At 58.1% G+C, this 23,313-nt stretch overlaps 2 protein-coding genes across 2 annotated transcripts in view; one reads left to right on the plus strand and one right to left on the minus strand.

The window, feature by feature from the left end:
• The window catches only part of LOC140453875 (uncharacterized), a 10,955-nt gene extending 4,163 nt beyond the window's left edge, over positions 1-6,792 (plus strand). Inside the window, exons 2-5 of the mRNA XM_072548734.1 lie at positions 1,149-1,456; positions 2,673-2,744; positions 4,431-4,663; positions 6,682-6,792. Coding sequence (XP_072404835.1) covers positions 1,149-1,456; positions 2,673-2,744; positions 4,431-4,605 — 555 coding nt within the window. The 3' untranslated portion in view covers positions 4,606-4,663; positions 6,682-6,792. The remainder of the gene's footprint in view (positions 1-1,148; positions 1,457-2,672; positions 2,745-4,430; positions 4,664-6,681) is intronic.
• Positions 6,793-7,289: 497 nt separating this feature from the next.
• Positions 7,290-23,104, minus strand: LOC140453922 (progestin and adipoQ receptor family member 4-like). Its single transcript, XM_072548775.1, is given in 4 exon segments — positions 7,290-9,514; positions 13,550-13,601; positions 13,603-13,769; positions 22,713-23,104. Coding segments are annotated over 4 exon segments (819 nt in total). The 5' UTR covers positions 22,879-23,104; the 3' UTR covers positions 7,290-9,080.
• Positions 23,105-23,313: the final 209 nt, after the last annotated feature.

Raw genomic sequence — 23,313 nt, forward strand, 5'->3', positions numbered from 1 at the left:
AGTCTGGGCACGCTGGTCCTCCCTATCGCTGTCCCCGACACCCCCAACACCCCCTCCCTATCCCTGTAACCCCCTACACCACCTCCCTATCTCTGTAACCCCCTACACCCCCTCCCTATCTCTGTAACCCCCTACACCCCTCCCTGTCTCTGTAACCCCCCTACACCCCCTCCCTATCCCTGTAACCCCCCTACACCCCCTCCCTATCACTGTAACCCCCTACACCCCCTCCCTGTCTCTGTAACCCCCCCCAACAACCCCCTCCCTATCTCTGTAACCCCCCACACACCCCCTCCCTGTCTCTGTAACCCCCCCCACACCCCCTCCCTATCTCTGTAACCCCCCCACACCCCCTCCCTATCTCTGTAACCCCCCCCCACCCCCTCCCTATCTCTGTAACCCCCCCTACACCCCCTCCCTATCCCTGTAACCCCCCTACACCCCCTCCCTATCTCTGTAACCCCCCTACAACCCCTCCCTATCTCTGTAACCCCCTACAACCCCTCCCTATCTCTGTAACCCCCCTACACCCCCTCCCTATCCCTGTAACCTCCCTACACCCCCTCCCTATCCCTGTAACCCCCTACACACCCTCCCTATCTCTGTAACCCCCCCTACACCCCCTCCCTATCCCTGTAACCCCCTACACCCCCTCCCTATCCCTCTAACCCCCCTACACCCCCTCCCTGTCTCTGTAACCCCCCTACACCCCCTCCCTATCCCTGTAACCCCCCCTACACCCCCTCCCTATCTCTGTAACCCCCTACACCCCCCTCCCTATCCCTCTCTCCCCCCTACACCCCCTCCCTATCTCTGTAACCCCCTACACCCCCTCCCTATCCCTCTCTCCCCCCTACACCCCCTCCCTATCTCTGTAACTCCCTACCCCCCTCCCCTATCTCTGTAACCCCCCTACACCCCCTCCCTATCTCTGTAACCCCCCTACACCCCCTCCCTATCTCTGTAACCCCCCTACACCCCCTCCCTATCTCTGTAACCCCCCCTACACCCCCTCCCTATCTCTGTAACCCCCTCGAGCTCTTGGTGCTTTAACTTGAAGCCATTCTGACAATGAAATATTGTGTCTCACTCCCACTCTGTGTGTCTCATGCTCTCTCTCTCCCCCACCCCCCCCCCACCCCGTGCAGTGGTTGATCTCTCTCCTGGCCGGTCCTCTGGCGGACTGTGAGTTGGCCGGTTGTCCGGTTGCTGTGTCCAGTCCTCTGTCCCGGCCCGCGCTCCCCCGGTGGCAGCCGAGAAACGAGGCCCCGGGGGGCGCCTCCAGCGACTGGGAGGATGGCAGCTCACTCCGAGGTTTCCCGGACCGCGACGGCGCTGACGAGGAGGAGGAGGAGGATGTCTTCGGGGCATCCTCGGAGACTGGGCCCCGACATTCCGGCTTCTCCCCCGTCCGGGGGAGCCCATTCCCCCAGGAGAACCGCTCCCTGTGCGGCAAGTAAGTGGGGGGAGGGGGGGACACGGAACACCGTTCAACACTCATCAAAGCCCCGGTGTAGAGGGAGCTTTACTCTGTATCTCACCCCGTCCTGTCCCTGGGAGTATTTGATGGGGGGGACAGTGTAGAGAGAGCTTTACTCTGTATCTAACCCCGTCCTGTCCCTGGGAGTATTTGATGGGGGGACAGTGTAGAGGGAGCTTTTACTCTGTATCTAACCCCGTGCTGTCCCTGTCCCTGTGATGGGGGGACAGTGTAGAGGGAGCTTTACTCTGTATCTAACCCCGTGCTGTCCCTGTCCCTGGGATGGGGGGGACAGTGTAGAGGGAGCTTTACTCTGTATCTAACCCCGTGCTGTCCCTGCCCCTGGGATGGGGGAGACAGTGTAGAGGGAGCTTTACTCTGTATCTAACCCGGTGCTGTCCCTGTCCCTGGGATAGGGGGACAGTGTAGAGGGAGCTTTACTCTGTATCTAACCCCGTGCTGTCCCTGCCCCTGGGATGGGGGGGGACAGTGTAGAGGGAGCTTTACTCTGTATCTAACCCGGTGCTGTCCCTGTCCCTGGGATAGGGGGACAGTGTAGAGGGAGCTTTACTCTGTATCTAACCCGGTGCTGTCCCTGTCCCTGGGAGTGTTTTGATGGGGTGGACAGTGTAGAGGGAGCTTTACTCTGTATCTGACCCCGTGCTGTCCCTGTCCCTGTGAGTGTTTGATGGGGGTCACAGTGTAGAGGGAGCTTTACTCTGTATCTGACCCCGTGCTGTCCCCTGTCCCTGGGAGTGTTTGATGGGGGTCCACAGTGTAGAGGGAGCTTTACTCTGTATCTGACCCCGTGCTGTCCCTGGAAGTGTTTGATGGGGTCACAGTGTAGAGGGAGCTTTACTCTGTATCTAACCCCGTGCTGTCCCCGTCCCTGGGAGTGTTTGATGGGGGGACAGTGTAGAGGGAGCTTTACTCTGTCTCTAACCCTGTGCTGTCCCTGTCCCTGGGAGTGTTTTGATGGGGGGGACAGTGTAGAGGGAGCTTTACTCTGTATCTAACCCTGTGCTGTCCCTGTCCCTGGGAGTGTTTGATGGGGGTGGGACAGTGTAGAGGGGGCTTTACTCTGTATCTAACCCTGTGCTGTCCCTGTCCCTGGGAGTGTTTGATGGGGGGACAGTGTAGAGGGGAGCTTTTTCTTAGTTTCATTTTGAATTCCTCTGCATTTTTTCTTCAGTGGTTTGTACTGTGTTGAGGATGTAAACGCGTGTCCCACATCTACTCCACGACACACATTGGATGGAGGAAGGTAAAGATATCAGAGTAAAAATATAACAGAATAACAGATACCCCGGGAGGGAGTTACAGACTGGAATCTAATCGAGGGGTTCGGGGGGGGGTTTATATACAGAATAACAGATACCCCGGGAGGGAGTTACAGACTGGAATCTAATCGAGGGGTTCGGGGGGGGGGTTTATATACAGAATAAACAGATACCCCGGGGAGGGAGTTACAGACTGGAATCTAATCGAGGGGTTCGGGGGGGTTTATATACAGAATAACAGATACCCAGGGGAGGGAGTTACAGACTGGAATCTAATCGAGGGGTTCGGGGGGGTTTATATACAGAATAAACAGATACCCCGGGGAGGGGAGTTACAGACTGGAATCTAATCGAGGGGTTTTGGGGGGATTATATACAGAATAACAGATACCCCGGGGAGGGAGTTACAGACTGGAATCTAATCGAGGGGTTCGGGGGGGTTTATATACAGAATAACAGATACCCCGGGGAGGGAGTTACAGACTGGAATCTAATCGAGGGGTTCGGGGGGGGGGTTTATATACAGAATAACAGATACCCCGGGGAGGGAGTTACAGACTGGAATCTAATCGAGGGGTTCGGGGGGGGGGTTTATATACAGAATAACAGATACCCCGGGGAGGGGAGTTACAGACTGGAATCTAATCGAGGGGTTCGGGGGGGGGGGTTAATATACAGAATAACAGATACCCCGGGAGGGAGTTACAGGACTGGAATCTAATCGAGGGGTTCGGGGGGGTTTATATACAGAATAACAGATACCCCGGGAGGGAGTTACAGACTGGAATCTAATCGAGGGGTTCGGGGGGGTTTATATACAGAATAACAGATACCCCGGGGAGGGAGTTACAGGACTGGAATCTAATCGAGGGGTTCGGGGGGGGTTTATATACAGAATAACAGATACCCCGGGGAGGGAGTTACAGACTGGAATCTAATCGAGGGGTTCGGGGGGGGGGTTTATATACAGAATAACAGATACCCCGGGGAGGGGAGTTACAGACTGGAATCTAATCGAGGGGTTCGGGGGGGTTTATATACAGAATAACAGATACCCCGGGGAGGGAGTTACAGACTGGAATCTAATCGAGGGGTTCGGGGGGGTTTATATACAGAATAACAGATACCCCGGGGAGGGGGGTTTACAGACTGGAATCTAATCGAGGGGTTCAGGGTGGTTTATATACAGAATAACAGATACCCCCGGGGAGGGAGTTACAGACTGGAATCTATTCGAGGGGTTCGGGGGGGGGTTTATATACAGAATAACAGATACCCGGGGAGGGAGTTACAGACTGGAATCTAATCGAGGGGTTCGGGGGGGGGTTTATATACAGAATAACAGATACCCCGGGGAGGGGGTTACAGACTGGAATCTAATCGAGGGGTTCAGGGGGGTTTATATACAGAATAACAGATACCCCCGGGAGGGAGTTACAGACTGGAATCTAATCGAGGGGTTCGGGGGGGGTTTTATATACAGAATAACAGATACCCAGGGGAGGGAGTTACAGACTGGAATCTAATCGAGGGGTTCGGGGTGGGGTTTATATACAGAATAACAGATACCCCGGGAGGGAGTTACAGACTGGAATCTAATCGAGGGGTTCGGGGGGGGGGGGGTCCGCTGAGCAGTGATGGTTATGGCTGGTGTCTGGATCTTTCCACAGGTCTGTCTGGAAGGGGAGCCCGAACGTGAGTGGGATCAGCCAGGATTCTCCGTGCCGGGTGTACCCACCCGCTGCTCACCAGCTGGATGTCGAGGATGAGGGGCAGGCAGCTGGCACCGCCCTCTTTATGCCCAGGAACCTCCTCAGCCTCTTTGACCAGTCGATTGGAGTGTGACTGAGGGCACCTGCCCCCTCTCCTCCAACCCGCCTCAGTCTGTGGCCCTCGACTCTCGGTGGGTGGTAATGTCAGCTCGGGGGGGAGGGAGGGAGCCCCGCACTGTGGGAGGGTCAGTGCTGAGGGAAGCCCCACACTGTGGGAGGGTCAGTGCTGAGGGAGCCCCACACTGTGGGAGGGTCAGTGCTGAGGGGAGCCCCCGCACTGTGGGAGGGTCAGTGCTGAGGGAGCCCCGCACTGTGGGAGGGTCAGCGCCGAGGGAGCCCCGCACTGTGGGAGGGTCAGTGCCGAGGGAGCCCCGCACTGTGGGAGGGTCAGTGCCGAGGGAGCCCCGCACTGTGGGAGGGTCAGTGCTGAGGGAGCCCCGCACTGTGGGGAGGGTCAGTGCTGAGGGAGCCCCGCACTGTGGGAGGGTCAGTGCTGAGGGAGCCCCGCACTGTGGGAGGGTCAGTGCTGAGGGAGCCCCGCACTGTGGGAGGGTCAGTGCTGAGGGAGCCCCGCACTGTGGGAGGGTCAGTGCTGAGGGAGCCCCGCACTGTGGGAGGGTCAGTGCTGAGGGAGCCCCGCACTGTGGGAGGGTCAGTGCTGAGGGAGCCCCGCACTGTGGGAGGGTCAGTGCTGAGGGGAGCCCCGCACTGTGGGAGGGTCAGTGCTGAGGGAGCCCCGCACTGTGGGAGGGTCAGTGCTGAGGGAGCCCCGCACTGTGGGAGGGTCAGTGCTGAGGGAGCCCCGCACTGTGGGAGGGTCAGTGCTGAGGGAGCCCCGCACTGTGGGAGGGTCAGTGCTGAGGGAGCCCCGCACTGTGGGAGGGTCAGTGCTGAGGGAGCCCCGCACTGTGGGAGGGTCAGTGCTGAGGGAGCCCCGCACTGTGGGAGGGTCAGTGCCGAGGGAGCCCCGCACTGTGGGAGGGTCAGTGCCGAGGGAGCCCCGCACTGTGGGAGGGTCAGTGCCGAGGGAGCCCCGCACTGTGGGAGGGTCAGTGCCGAGGGAGCCCCGCACTGTGGGAGGGTCAGTGCCGAGGGAGCCCCGCACTGTGGGAGGGTCAGTGCCGAGGGAGCCCCGCACTGTGGGAGGGGTCAGTGCCGAGGGAGCCCCGCACTGTGGGAGGGTCAGTGCCGAGGGAGCCCCGCACTGTGGGAGGGTCAGTGCCGAGGGAGCCCCGCACTGTGGGGAGGGTCAGTGCCGAGGGAGCCCCGCACTGTGGGGAGGGTCAGTGCCGAGGGAGCCCCGCACTGTGGGAGGGTCAGTGCCGAGGGAGCCCCGCACTGTGGGAGGGTCAGTGCCGAGGGAGCCCCGCACTGTGGGAGGGGTCAGTGCCGAGGGGAGCCCCGCACTGTGGGAGGGTCAGTGCCGAGGGAGCCCCGCACTGTGGGAGGGTCAGTGCCGAGGGAGCCCCGCACTGTGGGAGGGTCAGTGCCGAGGGAGCCCCGCACTGTGGGAGGGTCAGTGCCGAGGGAGCCCCGCACTGTGGGAGGGTCAGTGCCGAGGGAGCCCCGCACTGTGGGAGGGTCAGTGCCGAGGGAGCCCCGCACTGTGGGAGGGTCAGTGCCGAGGGAGCCCCGCACTGTGGGAGGGTCAGTGCCGAGGGAGCCCCGCACTGTGGGAGGGTCAGTGCCGAGGGAGCCCCCGCACTGTGGGAGGGTCAGTGCCGAGGGAGCCCCGCACTGTGGGAGGGTCAGTGCCGAGGGAGCCCCGCACTGTGGGAGGGTCAGTGCCGAGGGAGCCCCGCACTGTGGGAGGGTCAGTGCCGGAGGGAGCCCCGCACTGTGGGAGGGTCAGTGCCGAGGGAGCCCCGCACTGTGGGAGGGTCAGTGCCGAGGGAGCCCCTGCCCCTGTGAGAGGGTCAGTGCCGAGGGAGCCCCTGCCCCTGTGAGAGGGTCAGTGCCGAGGGAGCCCCTGCCCCTGTGAGATAGACAGTGCTACAGAGCGATGAGATGATGTTGAGAGCAGGTGGATTGAAATGAAGACTGTGTTTGACTGGATTCCTGTTTACATTGTCTCTCCCCATCTCTCTCTCTCCCTCTCTCTATCCTCATGGTGTGTCTCACTCTGTCCCTTCTCTCTGTGTCCTGTTAGGAAGCAGCCCTGGGATTCGGATTGTGAGAGACCTGCTGTTCCCCCCCCCCCCCCCCCCCCTCTGTGTAAATAGCTGTACCATACCAATAAAGGATTTCTGCTGGACTTTTACTGATCGACTATCCCAAATGGGAACCCTGTCTGTTTTACACTCTACCTCGACAGCACTGGGTCAGATACAGGGGGAGGCTCTCCTGCACTGGTTCCCCCCCATCCCAGAGACAGGGACAGTACGGGGTTAGGCACAGAGTAAAGCTCCCTCTACACTGTTCCCCCCAATCCCAGGGATAGGGACTGTACGGGGTTAGATACAGAATAAAGCTCCCTCTACACTGTCCCCCCCATCCCAGAGACAGGGGACAGTATGGGGTTAGATACAGAGTAAAGCTCCCTCTACACTGTTTCTCTCCCCCCCCCCCCGCCCCCCCATCAAACACTCCCAGGGACAGGGACAGCACAGGGTTAGATACAGAGTAAAGCTCCCTCTACACTGTCTCCACAGCCTGTTGGTGCCCTGGGGTTAAAGGTGAATCTTATCCCGACACCCAGAGTTATTCATTGTCATCACCCTGGCCTGAGAATCGCTCACAGAGGAGGGATCCAAAAGGTGAACTTTGCTATTAAATTTATTCTCCAGTTTGTAAACATATCTATCTGCTGAATAAACACTGTTTCGGCGTTCCAGTGTGTTCTTTTAGCTGCTTTGGGGACCACGCAATGGGCACTGGGGGGGGAGCGGCAGGGGTGAGGGAAGGGGGGATAGAGGGAGGGCGAGCTGGGGCTGGCAGGGTTGAGGGTTGGCAGGGGGGGATAGAGGGAGGGTGAGCGAGGGTCAGCAGGGGTGAGGGAGGGAGGGTGAGCGAGGGTGGGCAGGGGTGGATAGAGGGAGGGCGAGCAAGGGTGGGCAGGGGGGAGAAAGCGTGAGGGTGGGAAGGGAGGAGGATTCCGTGGAGAGGTGGCGTGTGTCGAACGAGCTGCAGTTTGAAGTCCTGCAAACAACCTGCTGTGCACACTCTGCGCTGAACTGTCCCTCTCGCCCTCCTCTGCCGGAAGAGCGACGGCTCTGCATTCTCAGTGTTTGTACAAAAAGGGGAAATGCTGTGTGTCCCCCATCAAGGAGGTGGCCTCCTGGCTGTGCTGCGGCGATCCCCCTCCCCCTGGGTCTGGTTTCACCGTGGACGCCACCTCGTTTTGTTGGTTCAAATACAAAAAAAAAAAGAATCTAACAGCCCTTTTCCAAAATATTGCACATGTGCCTGGCAGCGTGAGGTGGAAAACAGTGAGGGGAGGTACAATACAGTTCCCCGACCGGGAGAAACTCTGACGTTGGGTGGGAAATGGAGAAGAGAGGGAAAGATGGAGAGGGGGATAAGAAAGATGGACAGATAGGGAGGGAGGGAACTAGAGATAGATGGAGAGGGGAACAGAGAGACGGGGAGAGAGAGAAAGGGAGGGGTAGGGGGGGGAGAGAGGGTACAGAGAGACAAAGATGGGAGAGGGAGAGAGAGAAGGGGAGGTGGGGGAGGGAGAGAGAAGGGGAGGAGAGAGGGTACAGAGAGGGCGATGGAGAGGAGGTAGGGGGAGAGAGAGAGAGAGAAGGGGAGGAGGGAGGGGGATGGAGAGGAGGCGGGGGGGGGGGAAAGAGAGAGAGAGAGAGAAGGGGAGGAGGGAGGGAGGAGGGGGATGGAGAGGAGGTGGGGGGGAGAGAGAAGGGGAGGAGAGAGGGTACAGAGAGACTGGAGATGGAGAGGAGGCAGGGGGAGAGAGAGAGAGAAGGGGAGGAGAGAGGGTACAGAGAGTCAGGGGGATGGAGAGGAGGCGGGGGGGGGGAGAGAGAGAGAGAGAAGGGGAGGAGAGAGGGTACAGAGAGACTGGAGATGGAGAGGAGGCGGGGGGGGAGAGAGAGAGAGAGAAGGGGAGGAGAGAGGGTACAGAGAGTCAGGGGGATGGGAGAGGAGGTGGGGGGGGGAGAGAGAGAGAGAAGGGGAGGAGAGAGGGTACAGAGAGTCAGGGCGATGGAGAGGAGGTAGGGGGAGGGGGAGAGAGAGAGAGAGAAGGGGAGGAGAGAGGGTACAGAGAGTCAGGGCGATGGAGAGGAGGTAGGGGGAGGGGGAGAGAGAGAGAGAAGGGGAGGAGAGAGGGTACAGAGAGTCAGGGGGATGGAGAGGAGGTAGGGGGAGGGAGAGAGAGAGAGAGAAGGGGAGGAGAGAGGGTACAGAGAGTCAGGGCAATGGAGAGGAGGCGGGGGGGGGAGAGAGAGAGAGAGAAGGGGAGGAGAGAGGGTACAGAGAGTCAGGGCGATGGAGAGGAGGTAGGGGGAGGGGGAGAGAGAAGGGGAGGAGGGAGGGAGGGGGATGGAGAGGAGGCGGGTGGGGGGGGGGGAGAGAGAGCAGGAAGGGTCAGTGAGGCAGACAGGGGGAGCGGCTGATCCATGCGAGGTCATCGACCACCCCCCAATGCAGGTAGAGGATACTGGCCACCACCAGAACGTGCATGATCTGGTGACTGTTACAGCAGTAGTCAAACTTCCCGGGCATCCAGCGCTCGGGGACGCGCACGATGTTGATGAACCCGCCCAGGATGGCAAGAGCGTCCATGACCAGGTAGTTCCTCAGTGAGGTGGGACTACCAGCGCCCACCTCCATGTAGCGAAGGTAGAAGAACAGGAAGCGGTAACAGGCCTGCCAGGCGAACGACTGGAGCCGTGTGATGTTACTCTGAGCACCGACGGCGCAGTAAATCACGTAGGAGGAGAGCAGGATGTAGAGCAACAAGGCCACGCTGCGTACAGTCGGGTAACACAGTAAGGTGCAGTATATAATCGGCAGGGCCCCTACACACACAGAGACAGAGAGAGGATCACTCAGGGAGAACAGGCAGCCTGCACAACCCCTCTCCCCTCCCTCCCTGCGCGCTCTCTCTCTCTCTCTCTCTCTCTCTCCCCTCCCCACCGACACACCATTCTCCCTGCACACTCCCCTCCCTGCGCGCGCGCGCTCTCTCTCTCTCTCTCTCCCCCCTCCCCACCTACACACCATTCTCCCTGCGCACTCCCCTCCCTGTGCTCTCTCTCTCTCTCTCCCTCTCTCTCTCTCCCCGCCTACACACCATTCTCCCAGCACACTCCCCTCCCTGCGCGCTCTCTCTCTCTCCCCTCCCTGCGCACTCTCTCTCTCCCCCCTCCCCACCTACACACCATTCTCCCTGCACTCTCCCCTTCCTGCACGCGCGCGCTCTCTCTCTCTCTCTCTGCCCCAGCTCTCTCTCTCTCCCTCCCCTTGCCCCAGCTCTCTCTCTCTCTCTCTCTCTCCCTCCCCTTGCCCCAGCTCTGTCTCTCTCCCTCCCCCTGCCCCAGCTCTCTCTCTCTCTCTCTCTCTCCCTCCCCCTGCCCCAGCTCTCTCTGTCCTCTCTCTCCCCCTGCCCCAGCTCTGTCTCTCTCTCTCTCTTCCTCTGCCCCAGCTCTCTCTCTCTCCCTCCCCTTGCCCCAGCTCTCTCTCTCTCTCCCTCCCCTTGCCCCAGCTCTCTCTCTCTCCCTCCCCTTGCCCCAGCTCTCTCACTCTCTCTCTCTCTCCCTCCCCTTGCCCCAGCTCTGTCTCTCTCCCTCCCCCTGCCCCAGCTCTCTCTCTCTCTCTCTCTCTCCCTCCCCCTGCCCCAGCTCTCTCTGTCTCTCTCTCCCCCTGCGCCAGCTCTGTCTCTCTCTCTCTCTCTCTCCCCCTGCCCCAGGTCTCTCTCTCTGTCTCTCTCTCCCTCTCTCTCCCCCTGCCCCAGCTCTCTCTCTCTCTCTCCCCCTGCCCCAGCTCTATCTCTCTCCCTCTCTCTCTCCCCCTGCCCCAGCTCTCTCTCTCTCTCTCCCCTGCCCCAGCTCTCTCTCTCTCTCTCTCTCTCTCCCCTGCCCCAGCTCTCTCTCTCTCTCTCTCCTCTCTGTCTCTCTCTCTCTCCCCCTGCCCCAGCTCTCTCTCTCTCTCTCTCCCCCTGCCCCAGCTCTGTCTCTCTCTCTCTCTCTCCCCCTGCCCCAGCTCTCTCTCTCTCTCTCCCCCTGCCCCAGCTCTCTCTCTCTCTCTCTCCCTCTCTGCCCCAGCTCTCTCTCTCTCCCTCCCCCTGCCCCAGCTCTGTCTCTCTCTCTCCCCCTGCCCCAGCTCTCTCTCTCTCTCTCTCTCTCCCTCCCCCTGCCCCAGCTCTCTCTCTCTCTCTCTCCCCCTGCCCCAGCTCTCTCTCTCTCTCTCCCCCTGCCCCAGCTCTGTCTCTCTCTCTCTCCCTCTCTGCCCCAGCTCTCTCTCTCTCTCTCTCCCCCTGCCCCAGCTCTCTCTCTCTCTCTCTCCCTCCCCCTGCCCCAGCTCTCTCTCTCTCTCTCTCTCTCTGTCTCTCTCTCTCTCCCCCCTGCCCCAGCTCTCTCTCTCTCTCTCTCCCCCTGCCCCAGCTCTGTCTCTCTCTCTCTCTCTCCCCCTGCCCCAGCTCTCTCTCTCTCTCCCCCTGCCCCAGCTCTCTCTCTCTCTCCCTCTCTGCCCCAGCTCTCTCTCTCTCCCTCCCCCTGCCCCAGCTCTGTCTCTCTCTCTCTCTCTCTCCCCCTGCCCCAGCTCTCTCTCTCTCTCTCTCTCTCCCTCCCCCTGCCCCAGCTCTCTCTCTCTCTCCCCCTGCCCCAGCTCTGTCTCTCTCTCTCTCTCTCTCCCCCTGCCCCAGCTCTGTCTCTCTCTCTCTCTCTCCCCCTGCCCCAGCTCTCTCTCTCTCTCTCTCTCCCCCTGCCCCAGCTCTCTCTCTCTCTGTCTCTCTCTCCCCCTGCCCCAGCTCTGTCTCTCTCTCTCTCTCTCTCCCTCCCCCTGCCCCAGCTCTCTCTCTCTCTCTCTCCCTCCCCCTGCCCCAGCTCTCTCTCTCTCTCTCTCCCCCTGCCCCAGCTCTCTCTCTCTCTCTCTCTCTCTCTCTCCCCCTGCCCCAGCTCTGTCTCTCTCTCTCTCTCTCCCCCTGCCCCAGCTCTCTCTCTCTCTCTGCCCCAGGTCTCTCTCTCTCTCTCTCTCTATCCCCCTGCCCCAGCTTTGTCTCTCTCTCTCTCTCCCTCTCTCTCTCTCTCTTTGCCCCAGCTCTCTCTCTCCCCCTGCCCCAGCTCTGTCTCTCTCTCTCTCTCTCTCCCTCCCCCTGCCCCAGCTCTCTCTCTCTCTCTCTCTCTCTCCCCCTGCCCCAGCTCTCTCTCTCTCTCTCTCTCTCTCCCCCTGCCCCAGCTCTGTCTCTCTCTCTCTCTCTCTCTCCCCCTGCCCCAGCTCTCTCTCTCTCTCTCTCTCTCTCTTCCCCCTGCCCCAGCTCTGTCTCTCTCTCTCTCTCTCCCCCTGCCCCAGCTCTCTCTCTCTCTTCTGCCCCAGGTCTCTCTCTCTCTCTCTCTATCCCCCTGCCCCAGCTTTGTCTCTCTCTCTCTCCCTCTCTCTCTCTCTCTTTGCCCCAGCTCTCTCTCTCTCCCCCTGCCCCAGCTCTGTCTCTCTCTCTCTCTCTCTCCCTCCCCCCTGCCCCAGCTCTCTCTCTCTCTCTCTCTCTCTCTCTCTCTCCCCCTGCCCCAGCTCTCTCTCTCTCTCCCTCCCCCTGCCCCAGCTCTCTCTCTCTCTCTCTCTCTCTCTCTCCCCCTGCCCCAGCTCTCTCTCTCTCTCCCTCCCCCTGCCCCAGCTCTCTCTCTCTCTCTCTCTCTCTCTCTCCCCCTGCCCCAGCTCTCTCTCTCTCTCCCTCCCCCTGCCCCAGCTCTCTCTCTCTCTCTCTCCCCCTGCCCCAGCTCTCTCTCTCTCTCTCTCCCCCTGCCCCAGCTCTCTCTCTCTCTCTCCCTCCCCCTGCCCCAGCTCTCTCTCTCTCTCTCTCTCTCTGCCCCCCGTGCCAGCTCTGTCTCTCTCTCTCACTCTCTCTCTCTCTCTCTCCCCCTGCCCCCAGCTCTCTCACTCTCTCTCTCTCTCTCTCTCCCCCTGCCCCAGCTCTCTCTCTCTCTCCCTCCCCCTGCCCCAGCTCTCTCTCTCTCTCCCTCCCCCTGCCCCAGCTCTCTCTCTCTCTCTCTCCCCCTGCCCCAGCTCTCTCTCTCTCTCTCTCTCCCCTGCCCCAGCTCTCTCTCTCTCTCTCTCTCCCCCTGCCCCAGCTCTCTCTCTCTCTGTCTCTCCCCCTGCCCCAGCTCTCTCTCTCTGTCTCTCCCCCTGCCCCAGCTCTCTCTCTCTGCCCCCCCCTGCCCCAGCTCTCTCACTCTCTCTCTCTCTCTCTCTCCCCCTGCCCCAGCTCTCTCTCTCTCTCTCTCTCTCCCTGCCCCAGCTCTCTCTCTCTCTCTCTCTCCCCCTGCCCCAGCTCTCTCTCTCTCTCTCTCTCCCTCCCCCTGCCCCAGCTCTCTCTCTCTCTCTCTCTCCCCCTGCCCCAGCTCTCTCTCTCTCTCTCTCTCCCCCTGCCCCAGCTCTCTCTCTCTCTCTCCCTCCCCCTGCCCCAGCTCTCTCTCTCTCTCTCTCCCCCTGCCCCAGCTCTCTCTCTCTCTCTCTCCCTCCCCCTGCCCCAGCTCTCTCTCTCTCTCTCTCTCTGCCCCCCGTGCCAGCTCTGTCTCTCTCTCTCACTCTCTCTCTCTCTCTCTCCCCCTGCCCCAGCTCTCTCTCTCTGTCTCTCCCCCTGCCCCAGCTCTCTCTCTCTGCCCCCCCCTGCCCCAGCTCTCTCACTCTCTCTCTCTCTCTCTCTCCCCCTGCCCCAGCTCTCTCTCTCTCTCCCTCCCCCTGCCCCAGCTCTCTCACTCTCTCTCTCTCTCTCTCTCTGCCCCCCCGTGCCAGCTCTGTCTCTCTCTCTCTCTCTCTGTCTCTCCCCCTGCCCCAGCTCTCTCTCCCTCTGCCCCCCCCGTGCCAGCTCCCTGTCTCAGTACACCCGGCGACGCCCATACCCAGGGTGTTGACGATGCAAATCCCACACATGTCGAGGGTGAGTAGTGTGTGGATAGATTGCGGCACCCCCCTCGTGGTTCATGAAGAGGTGGTACAGGACGCTGCCGAGCTGGGGGGCCACGCACGCCATGTAGTGTGCCACAGCCAGCCAGGGCACGGTGATCTGTGACCAGGGGATCGCCAACGGCAGCAGGAACAGGAAGAACAGCAGCGGGATACCTGGGAGGGAGAGAGAGGAGTAATTACACCGCGGGCAGTCGGATACAACTCTCCTTCCCGACTTCCAACCCCCTGGGACACTCATTCACCCGGGCTCCGGGGACCGTGCTCCTGGGGTGGGTCTGACCCAGGGACGGGGAGCCACGGGGTCAGAAACGAGGGCCGTCCGGCCCATCCACACGCTGCTCGGATCAATCATGGCCGGTCAGCCTCTCCACCCCCCCATCTCCCCATAACCCCCCGGTCAACCCTTTGGTTCTCTGTCCCCTGACCCGGCCCCCACAGGTTTCCTTGGTAGACTCTTTCTCCACACCGTGACTCAGGGCCAGGCCGCTCGGCCCCACAGCCGTCCCCAATCCCAGGCTGAACCCGCCCACACTCCTGGCCCAGATTCGTCCAAACGGAAACCTTTCCCTGGCCCCGTACCTATCCAAATGCCTTTTTTTAACCTTGTGACGGTAGCCACGTCCACCACTTCCTTCGTTCCGCACCCTCAGTGGGACAAAGTTGCCCCCCAACAGCCCCCCCCCACCCCACCCCCCGTCTCCTTTTCAAATCTCTCTTCTTAAAACTGTACCCCCCACCCCCCTCCCACCAGGTCTTGAAATCCCCCTAGCCCTAGGGAAAAGACAACCACCGTTAATTCTAACCACGCCCCTTGTGATTTTATAAACCTCTATCAGGTCAGCCCTCCTACCCTCCAGGGAAAACTATCCCAGTCTCTCAGTCGTGTTGTGTCTGTATCGGTCAGTGTGTTGAGTGTAGGAGTTGGGAGGGTCACGTTGTGGCTGTATCGGTCAGTGTGTTGAGTGTAGGAGTTGGGAGGTTAACGTTGTGTCTGTATCGGTCAGTGTGTTGAGTGTAGGAGTTGGGAGGGTCACGTTGTGGCTGTATCGGTCAGTGTGTTGAGTGTAGGAGTTGGGAGGTTAACGTTGTGTCTGTATCGGTCAGTGTGTTGAGTGTAGGAGTCGGGAGGGTCACGTTGTGTCTGTATCGGTCAGTGTGTTGAGTGTAGGAGTTGGGAGGGTCACGTTGTGTCTGTATCGGTCAGTGTGTTGAGTGTAGGAGTCGGGAGGGTCATGTTGTGTCTGTATCGGTCAGTGTGTTGAGTGTAGGAGTTGGGAGGTTAACGTTGTGTCTGTATCGGTCAGTGTGTTGAGTGTAGGAGTTGGGAGGTCACATTTTGGCTGTATTGGTCAGTGTGTTGAGTGTAGGAGTTGGGAGGGTCACGTTGTGTCTGTATCGGTCAGTGTGTTGAGTGTAGGAGTTGGGAGGGTCACGTTGTGTCTGTATCGGTCAGTGTGTTGAGTGTAGGAGTTGGGAGGGTCACGTTGTGTCTGTATCGGTCAGTGTGTTGAGTGTAGGAGTTGGGAGGGTCACGTTGTGTCTGTATCGGTCAGTGTGTTGAGTGTAGGAGTTGGGAGGGTCACGTTGTGTCTGTATTGGTCAGAGCCACTTCTGTAATACTGCATTCGATTCCGGTTTCCTTGCTACAGGAAGGACGTTGTGAAACTTGAAAGGGTTCAGAAAAGATTTACAAGGATGTTGGAGGGTTTGAGCTATGGGGAGAGGCTGAACAGGCTGGGGCTGTTTTCCCTGGAGCGTCGGAGGCTGAGGGGGTGACCTTATAGAGGTTTATAAAATCATGAGGGGCATAGATAGGGTAAAGAGACAAAGTCTGTTCCCCCTGGGGTGGGGGAGACCAGAACTAGAAGGACGTGGGTTTCGGGTGGGAGGGTAAAGGGACCTAAAGGGGCAACTTTTTTCCCCCAGAGGGTGGTGCGTGTGGGGGAGGAGCTGCCAGAGGAAGTGGTGGAGGCTGGTACAATGACAACAGGCATCTGGATGGGGGGAATGTGGAACAGGAAGGTGTTAGAGGGATAGGGGCCGAGTGCTGGCAAATGGGGACTAGATTAGGTTCGGGCTATCTGGGTCAGCACGGGGAGAGTGGACCGAAGGGTTTGTTTTACGTGCTGTTCGGAAGGCACACGGCGTGCGCGGTTTTATTGGTAGAGGGATTGAGTTCCCCGGCCACAACAACACGCTGCAATGATACAAAACGCGGTCGTGGTTGCCCTGTTACGGGGAGGGCCTGGAAGCTTTGGAAAAGGGGGATTTACCGGGATGCTGCCCAGTCTGGAGGGAAGGTCTTATCAGGAAAGACTTGAGAGACTTGGGCCCGAAGGAGGCTAAGAAGGGATTTGATAGACATATCCCAGATGATGAGAGGATTAGGTAGGGCGGACGCTGAGAGGAGTCTTTTTGTTTTCCCTCAGACGATGATGTCAGATCGTACGAGGGGGGGGGACATAACTACAAATCGAGAGGTGATAGATTTAAGACAGAGAGTGGCTAAGGGCGTGGAATGCCAATGTTCGGCCACATGAGGGGGGTTTAAACAATCCTTGGATCAGCACAGGGATGACGATGGGGATAGTGTCGAGGCGGGGGTGAGCTTAGATGAGTTCACAGGCCAGCGCAAACAGTGAGGGGCGATGGACCTGTTCTGTGCTGTTCTACACCTGTTACTGAGCGTCGAAGGCAAGTGTGACAAGATGCCCGTCTCCAGGGGACGCAAACTTTAAAGAATTAGGCGGCTGAGCCCAGAGCTCCCTCTGCTCTCCCCTGCCTCAGGCCCTGGCATTTAACTGGGTAACCCTGGTCCGTGTTTACCACAACGCCACACCTCGCGCTTATCCAGGTTAAACGCCGAGTGGACACACTCCCCAACCCTCTCTCGGCCTGTCTCACCGTACGCCCTTCAGTCAGTCTGAGGACTGTCACGCAGACAGAAGAGGTCCTTTTTTTAAAGTAGGCGCCCTGCTTCCAGTCCAGTCGTAAAAGCTCAGTCCCTGTCCCTCCCTTCTCTGGGACAAGCCACTCAAAGAGACACATGGGGGTGGGACCTTTTTGGGGTTTACAGGAGACCACAGGCATATAGAAGGACACTGAGAGACTGAGAGTTGCAGAAGTTGCAGGATCAGTTCATTCCTAAAAGGAAGAAAGATCCCAGGAGGAGACATGGGCGGCCATGGCTGACCAGGGAAGTAAAGAAACATATAAGGTTAAAAGAGGAAAAAGTATAACTTAGCGAAGATAAGCGGGAAAACGGAGGATTGGGAAGCTTTTAAAGAACAACAGAGGATTAGTAAGAAGGAAATACTCAGAAAAAATGAGGTACGAAGGTAAACTGGCCAAGAATATAAAGGAGGATAGTAAAAGCTTTTTTAGGTATGTCCAAGGCAAAAAAATGGTTAGGACAAAAATTGGGCCCTTGAAGACAGAAACAGGGGAATATATTACTGGGAACGAAGAAATGGCAGAGGAATTAACTGGGTACTTCAGATCTGTGTTCACTGGGGAAGACACTGAGGTAACAGTGGCTGAAGGCCCTGAACTGAAGGGAATTTCTATTTGCCAGGATTTGGTGTTGGAGAGACTGTTAGGTCTGAAGGTTGATAAGTCTCCGGGACCTGATGGCCTGCATCCCAGGGTACTGAAGGAGGTGGCTCGGGAAATCGTGGATGCGCTGGTGATTATTTTCCAGAGTTCAATAGAATCGGGGTCGGTTCCTGAGGATTGGAGGGCGGCTAATGTTGTGCCACTTTTTAAGAAGGGTGGGCGGGAGAAAGCAGGAAATTATAGACCAGTTAGTCTGACCTCAGTGGTGGGAAAGATGCTGGAGTCTATTATAAAGGATGAAATTACGGCACATCTGGATAATAGTAACAGGATAGGACAGAGTCAGCATGGATTTATGAAGGGGAAATCATGCTTGACTAATCTTCTTGAATTTTTTGAGGATGTAACTCGGAAGATGGACGAGGGAGATCCAGTGGATGTAGTGTACCTGGACTTTCAGAAAGCTTTTGATAAAGTCCCACACAAGAGGTTAGTGAGTAAAATTAGGGCGCACGGTATTGGGGGCAAAGTACTAGATTGGATAGAGAATTGGTTGGCTAATAGGAAACAAAGGGTAGTGATTAACGGCTCCATTTTGGAATGGCAGGCAGTGACCAGTGGGGTACCGCAGGGATCCGTGCTGGGACCGCAGCTTTTTACAATATATGTAAATGATATAGAAGATGGTATCAGCAATAACATTAGCAAATTTGCTGATGATACAAAGCTGGGTGGTAGGGTGAAATGTGATGAGGATGTTAGGAGATTACAGGGTGACCTGGACAGGTTAGGTGAGTGGGCAGATGCATGGCAGATGCAGTTTAATGTGGATAAATGTCTGGTTATCCACTTTGGTGGCAAGAACAGGAAGGCTGATTACTACCTCAATGGTATCAAATTAGGTAAAGAGGCAGTACAGAGAGATCTGGGTGTTCTTGTCCACCAGTCAATGAAGGCAAGCATGCAGGTACAGCAGGTCGTGAAGAAGGCTAATAGCATGCTGGCCTTCATAACAAGAGGGATTGAGTATAGAAGCAAAGAGGTGCTTCTGCAGCTGTACAGGGCCCCTGGTGAGACCACACCTGGAGTACTGTGTACAGTTCTGGTCTCCAAATTTGAGGAAAGACATTCTGGCTATTGAGGGAGTGCAGCGTAGGTTCACGAGGTCAATTCCTGGAATGGCAGGATTACCTTACACTGAAAGACTGAAGCGACTGGGCTTGTATACCCTTGAGTTTAGAAGACTGAGAGGGGATCTGATTGAAACGTATAGGATTATGAAAGGATTGGACACCCTGGCAGGAGGGAACATATTTCCGCTGATGGGGGGAGTGCCGAACCAGAGGACACAACTTAAAAATACGGGGTAGACCATTTAGGACAGAGATGAGGAGAAACTACTTCACCCAGAGAGTGGTGGCTGTGTGGAATGCTCTGCCCCAGAGGGCAGTGGGAGGCCCAGTCTCTGGATTCATTTCAGAAAGAATTGGATAGAGCTCTTAAAGATAGTGGAGTCAAGGGTTATGGAGCTAAGGCAGGAACAGGATACTGACTGGGAATGATCAGCCATGATCATATTGAATGGCAGTGCGGGCTCGAAGGGCTGAATGGCCTACTCCTGCATCTATTGTCTATTGTGAGAGACAGAAATGTTCAGAGGATGAGAGAGAGAGGGAGACAGAGACGTTCAGAGGATGAGAGAGAGAGGGAGACAGAGACGTTCAGAGGATGAGAGAGAGAGATTGAGACAGAGACGTTCAGAGGATGAGAGAGAGAGGGAGACAGAGACGTTCAGAGGATGAGAGAGAGAGGGAGACAGAGACGTTCAGAGGATGAGAGAGAGAGATTGAGACAGAGACGTTCAGAGGATGAGAGAGAGAGGGAGACAGAGACGTTCAGAGGATGAGAGAGAGAGGGAGACAGAGACGTTCAGCGGATGAGAGAGAGAGGGAGACAGAGACGTTCAGAGGATGAGAGAGAGAGATTGAGACAGAGACGTTCAGAGGATGAGAGAGAGAGGGAGACAGAGACGTTCAGAGGATGAGAGAGAGAGGGAGACAGAGACGTTCAGAGGATGAGAGAGAGAGGGAGACAGAGACGTTCAGAGGATGAGAGAGAGAGAGGGAGACAGAGACGTTCAGAGGATGAGAGAGAGAGGGAGACAGAGACGTTCAGAGGATGAGAGAGAGAGGGAGACAGAGACGTTCAGAGGATGAGAGAGAGAGAGGGAGACAGAGACGTTCAGAGGATGAGTGAATTAAACAGGAGGAAGGGACAGAAAAGAGATCTCAGAAAGTGAAAGAGAATGTGTGTAAACAGACGGGAAGGAGAGTGAAGGAATGTTTACAATTCACTCGACCAAGTTGCCCTGGGACTGCGCGTAGGTCAGCTCATCGAGTGGCTATTAAGGCAGGGGATAAAGCAGACGAGCATGTTCCCAGATTGGAACTGAGCTAAGACGCACACACACCCCCACAGCACTGACACGATGTGACAAGGGCACCGAGCGGGTCAAACCCAGATTAGCAGGATCTGCTAAACCGCTGGTGTGAGCGCACACGGTAATTCGCAGGGGGGTGGGGAGGGGTGGGGGGGGGGGGGGGTGAGTCAGCGCCAACTACCTGGCTGGGTCGGAGGGAAGCAGTTACATGGGCATAGCCAACTCCACCAGAACAGCCAGCGTTCCCCAAAACCCTGCACAACCCCCCTCCCCGCGGGGCAGGAGGCTGTGCACAGGAATAAACGGACTCTCAAATCTCATAGCAGCTCCCTGGGCGCTGACCCTCCCTCAGTGTGGGGCTCCCTCAGCACTGACCCTCCCACAGTGCGGGGCTCCCTCAGCACTGACCCTCCCACAGTGTGGGGCTCCCTCAGCGCTGACCCTCCCACAGTGTGGGGCTCCCTCAGCGCTGACCCTCCCACAGTGTGGGGCTCCCTCAGCGCTGACCCTCCCACAGTGTGGGGCTCCCTCAGCGCTGACCCTCCCACAGTGTGGGGCTCCCTCAGCGCTGACCCTCCCCACAGTGTGGGGCTCCCTCAGCGCTGACCCTCCCCACAGTGTGGGGCTCCCTCAGCGCTGACCCTCCCACAGTGTGGGGCTCCCTCAGCGCTGACCCTCCCCACAGTGTGGGGCTCCCTCAGCGCTGACCCTCCCACAGTGTGGGGCTCCCTCAGCGCTGACCCTCCCACAGTGCGGGGCTCCCTCAGCGCTGACCCTCCCCACAGTGTGGGGCTCCCTCGGCGCTGACCCTCCCCACAGTGCTGACCCTCCCCACAGTGTGGGGCTCCCTCAACGCTGACCCTCCCCACAGTGTGGGGCTCCCTCGGCGCTGACCCTCCCACAGTGTGGGGCTCCCTCAGCACTGACCCTCCCACTGTGTGGGGCTCCCTTAGCACTGACCCTCCCACAGTGTGGGGCTCCCTCAGCACTGACCCTCCCACAGTGTGGGGCTCCCTCAGCACTGACCCTCCCACCGTGCGGGGCTCCCTCAGCACTGACCCTCCCTCGGTGTGGGGCTCCCTTAGCACTGACCCTCCCACTGTGCGGGGCTCCCTCAGCACTGACCCTCCCACTGTGCGGGGCTCCCTCAGCACTGACCCTCCCACAGTGCGGGGCTCCCTCAGCACTGACCCGCCGACAGATGGATATTTCTCAGGTCCACCTGTGCCTGACTCTCTCAAGGGACGATGATCCGTCTGTTCCCCCGTGCTCTCAGCGTCTCTATCAGATGGAGTCCCGAGGGAGTGCTCTCGCTGCTACGGTGTTTACACAACTGAGTTGCTAAATGTCTCTCAGGAAGGCAATTATCTCGCCAAGGCACGCGCGCGCGCACACACACAAAACGCGGGATCTTCCTCAGCCTCCGCACACCCCTGTGTGCGATCTCTCCGAACCCCAGCACGCTCACCACGGCAAGGGGTAGAGGTAACGCCAGAGCGAACCCCCCCCCCCCCCCCCCCCCCGGGCCTTCAAACGCAAACTGGGCCGTGTCGTGATCGCTGTTGCCCGGAGTCTCCGATGCCACTACTGCAGACGCCTGGAGTGTTAGGATCGCTGTTGTCTAAAAACTCCCTCACTGCCTGCGACTGATTCACATCGCGCAACCTCAGCCCTCAAACAGTCTCCTCTCTGGATCCGCCCCCTCCTCAATCTATACATTAAGGCTGCCGTTAAATATCTGATGGCCCCTATACGTTAAGGGCTGCCATATCCTATAGAATACTACCGCTGGGTACTGATTACAGCACGGCACGCATCTGCATACGCCAACATATACGTTAACACGTATTCTTCACGTATATACGGGAGACTGTATATATCACCCAGCACAAAGCAAATCAATCACATTTACAGGCAGCTTATAGGGAAGGTATACAGCATCATATACAACAAGTTATATACGTTCCCACATGTACAATTATAATCTTCACCAGTCTCCCCACAAACCCAGCCCCCTCCACCGCAAACCCCCCCCCTCCCTCCAATCCCATCCTCCAAGACCCCAATCCCCCTCCTCCCTCCAATCCCCTCCTCCCTCAAGTCCCCTCCTCCCTCCAGACCCCAAATCCCTCAAACCCATCAAGATCTGAAGACCCCGACTCCCTCAAGATCCCAAATCCTTCAAGATCCTAAACCTAACTCCCTCATGACCCCAGCATTTTCAAGATCCTAACCGCCCTCAAGACCCCAATCCCTTCAAGATCCCAACTCCTTCAAGATCCCCACTCCCTCCAAGATCCCAACTCCCTCAAGACCCCAATCCCGTCAAGATCCCAACTCCCTCAAGACCCCAAACCCTTCAAGATCCCCACTCCCTCCAAGACCCCAAACCCTTCAAGATCCCCACTCCCTCCAAGACCCCAAACCCTTCAAGATCCCCACTCCCTCCAAGATCCCAACTCCCTCAAGACCCCAATCCCGTCAAGATCCCAACTCCCTCAAGACCCCAAACCCTTCAAGATCCCCACTCCCTCCAAGACCCCAAACCCTTCAAGATCCCCACTCCCTCCAAGATCCCAAACCCTTCAAGATCCCCACTCCCAAGACCCCAAACCCTTCAAGATCCCAACTCCCTCAAGACCCCAAACCCTTCAAGATCCCCACTCCCTCCAAGACCCCAATCCCTTCAAGATCCCAACTCCCTCAAGACCCCAAACCCTTCAAGATCCCCACTCCCTCCAAGACCCCAATCCCTTCAAGATCCCAACTCCCTCAAGACCCCAAACCCTTCAAGATCCCCACTCCCTCCAAGACCCCAATCCCTTCAAGATCCCAACTCCCTGAAGACCCCAAACCCTTCAAGATCCCCACTCCCAAGACCCCAAACCCTTCAAGATCCCAACTCCCTCCAAGACCCCAATCCCTTCAAAATCCCAACTCCCTCAAGACCCCAAACCCTTCAAGATCCTCAACCTAACTCCCCCATGACCCCAACTCTCTCAAGACCCCAAACCCTTCAAGATCCCCACTCCCAAGACCCCAACCCCCTCAAGACCCCTCCCCCCCAAGAGGAAGGAAGGAGGGAAGTGGGGTGGGGTTACCGTGGGTGTAGATGTTGCCCAGCTCGTTGTGGAGGTAGAAGAGGCTGCGGAGGCACCCCCCCAGGGGGGAGGCGGGTCGGTACCCGGTCAGGACGTACTTATTGAACTGCAAGTGCGGGGGGCTACTGGCCCAGTCCAGGAGCTGAGGGCCGCTCAGCACCACCATTAAATAAAATTGATCCAGATATAACCAATTGGTATTTGCTTTGGTGGGCGGGAAAATATAATACTAAAAAATAATTTAACGATTCCCCTCCCGCGACCCCATCACTCGACGGCTTTTTGAATTTGATGAGGTAAAGTGCAAGTCGGATTTTCCCCCACGGCCGTTTTCCTCTTTAAAATTAGATAAAATCCTTAAAAATTGTGGGTTTTCCCGCCGTTTTCACCCCCCTCCCTCCCCCCCCCCCCCCCGCCCCCGCGCACTCCATCCGGCCGTTTTTTTTTCAAATCCTAACGGTCGCAACCGCCACCGCGCGAGATGGAAGGTTGGGGCGGGGCGGAGGTGGGGTGGGGGGGTCGCTGCGCGGAGCTGGTTGGTGCGCGCGGCTGCCCGTCAAGGGCCGGCGGTCTCGCCATTGGCTGCGGCGCCGGTCGGTCG

Source organism: Chiloscyllium punctatum, chromosome 28 (genome assembly GCF_047496795.1).
Source record: "Chiloscyllium punctatum isolate Juve2018m chromosome 28, sChiPun1.3, whole genome shotgun sequence".
NCBI lineage: Eukaryota > Metazoa > Chordata > Chondrichthyes > Orectolobiformes > Hemiscylliidae > Chiloscyllium > Chiloscyllium punctatum.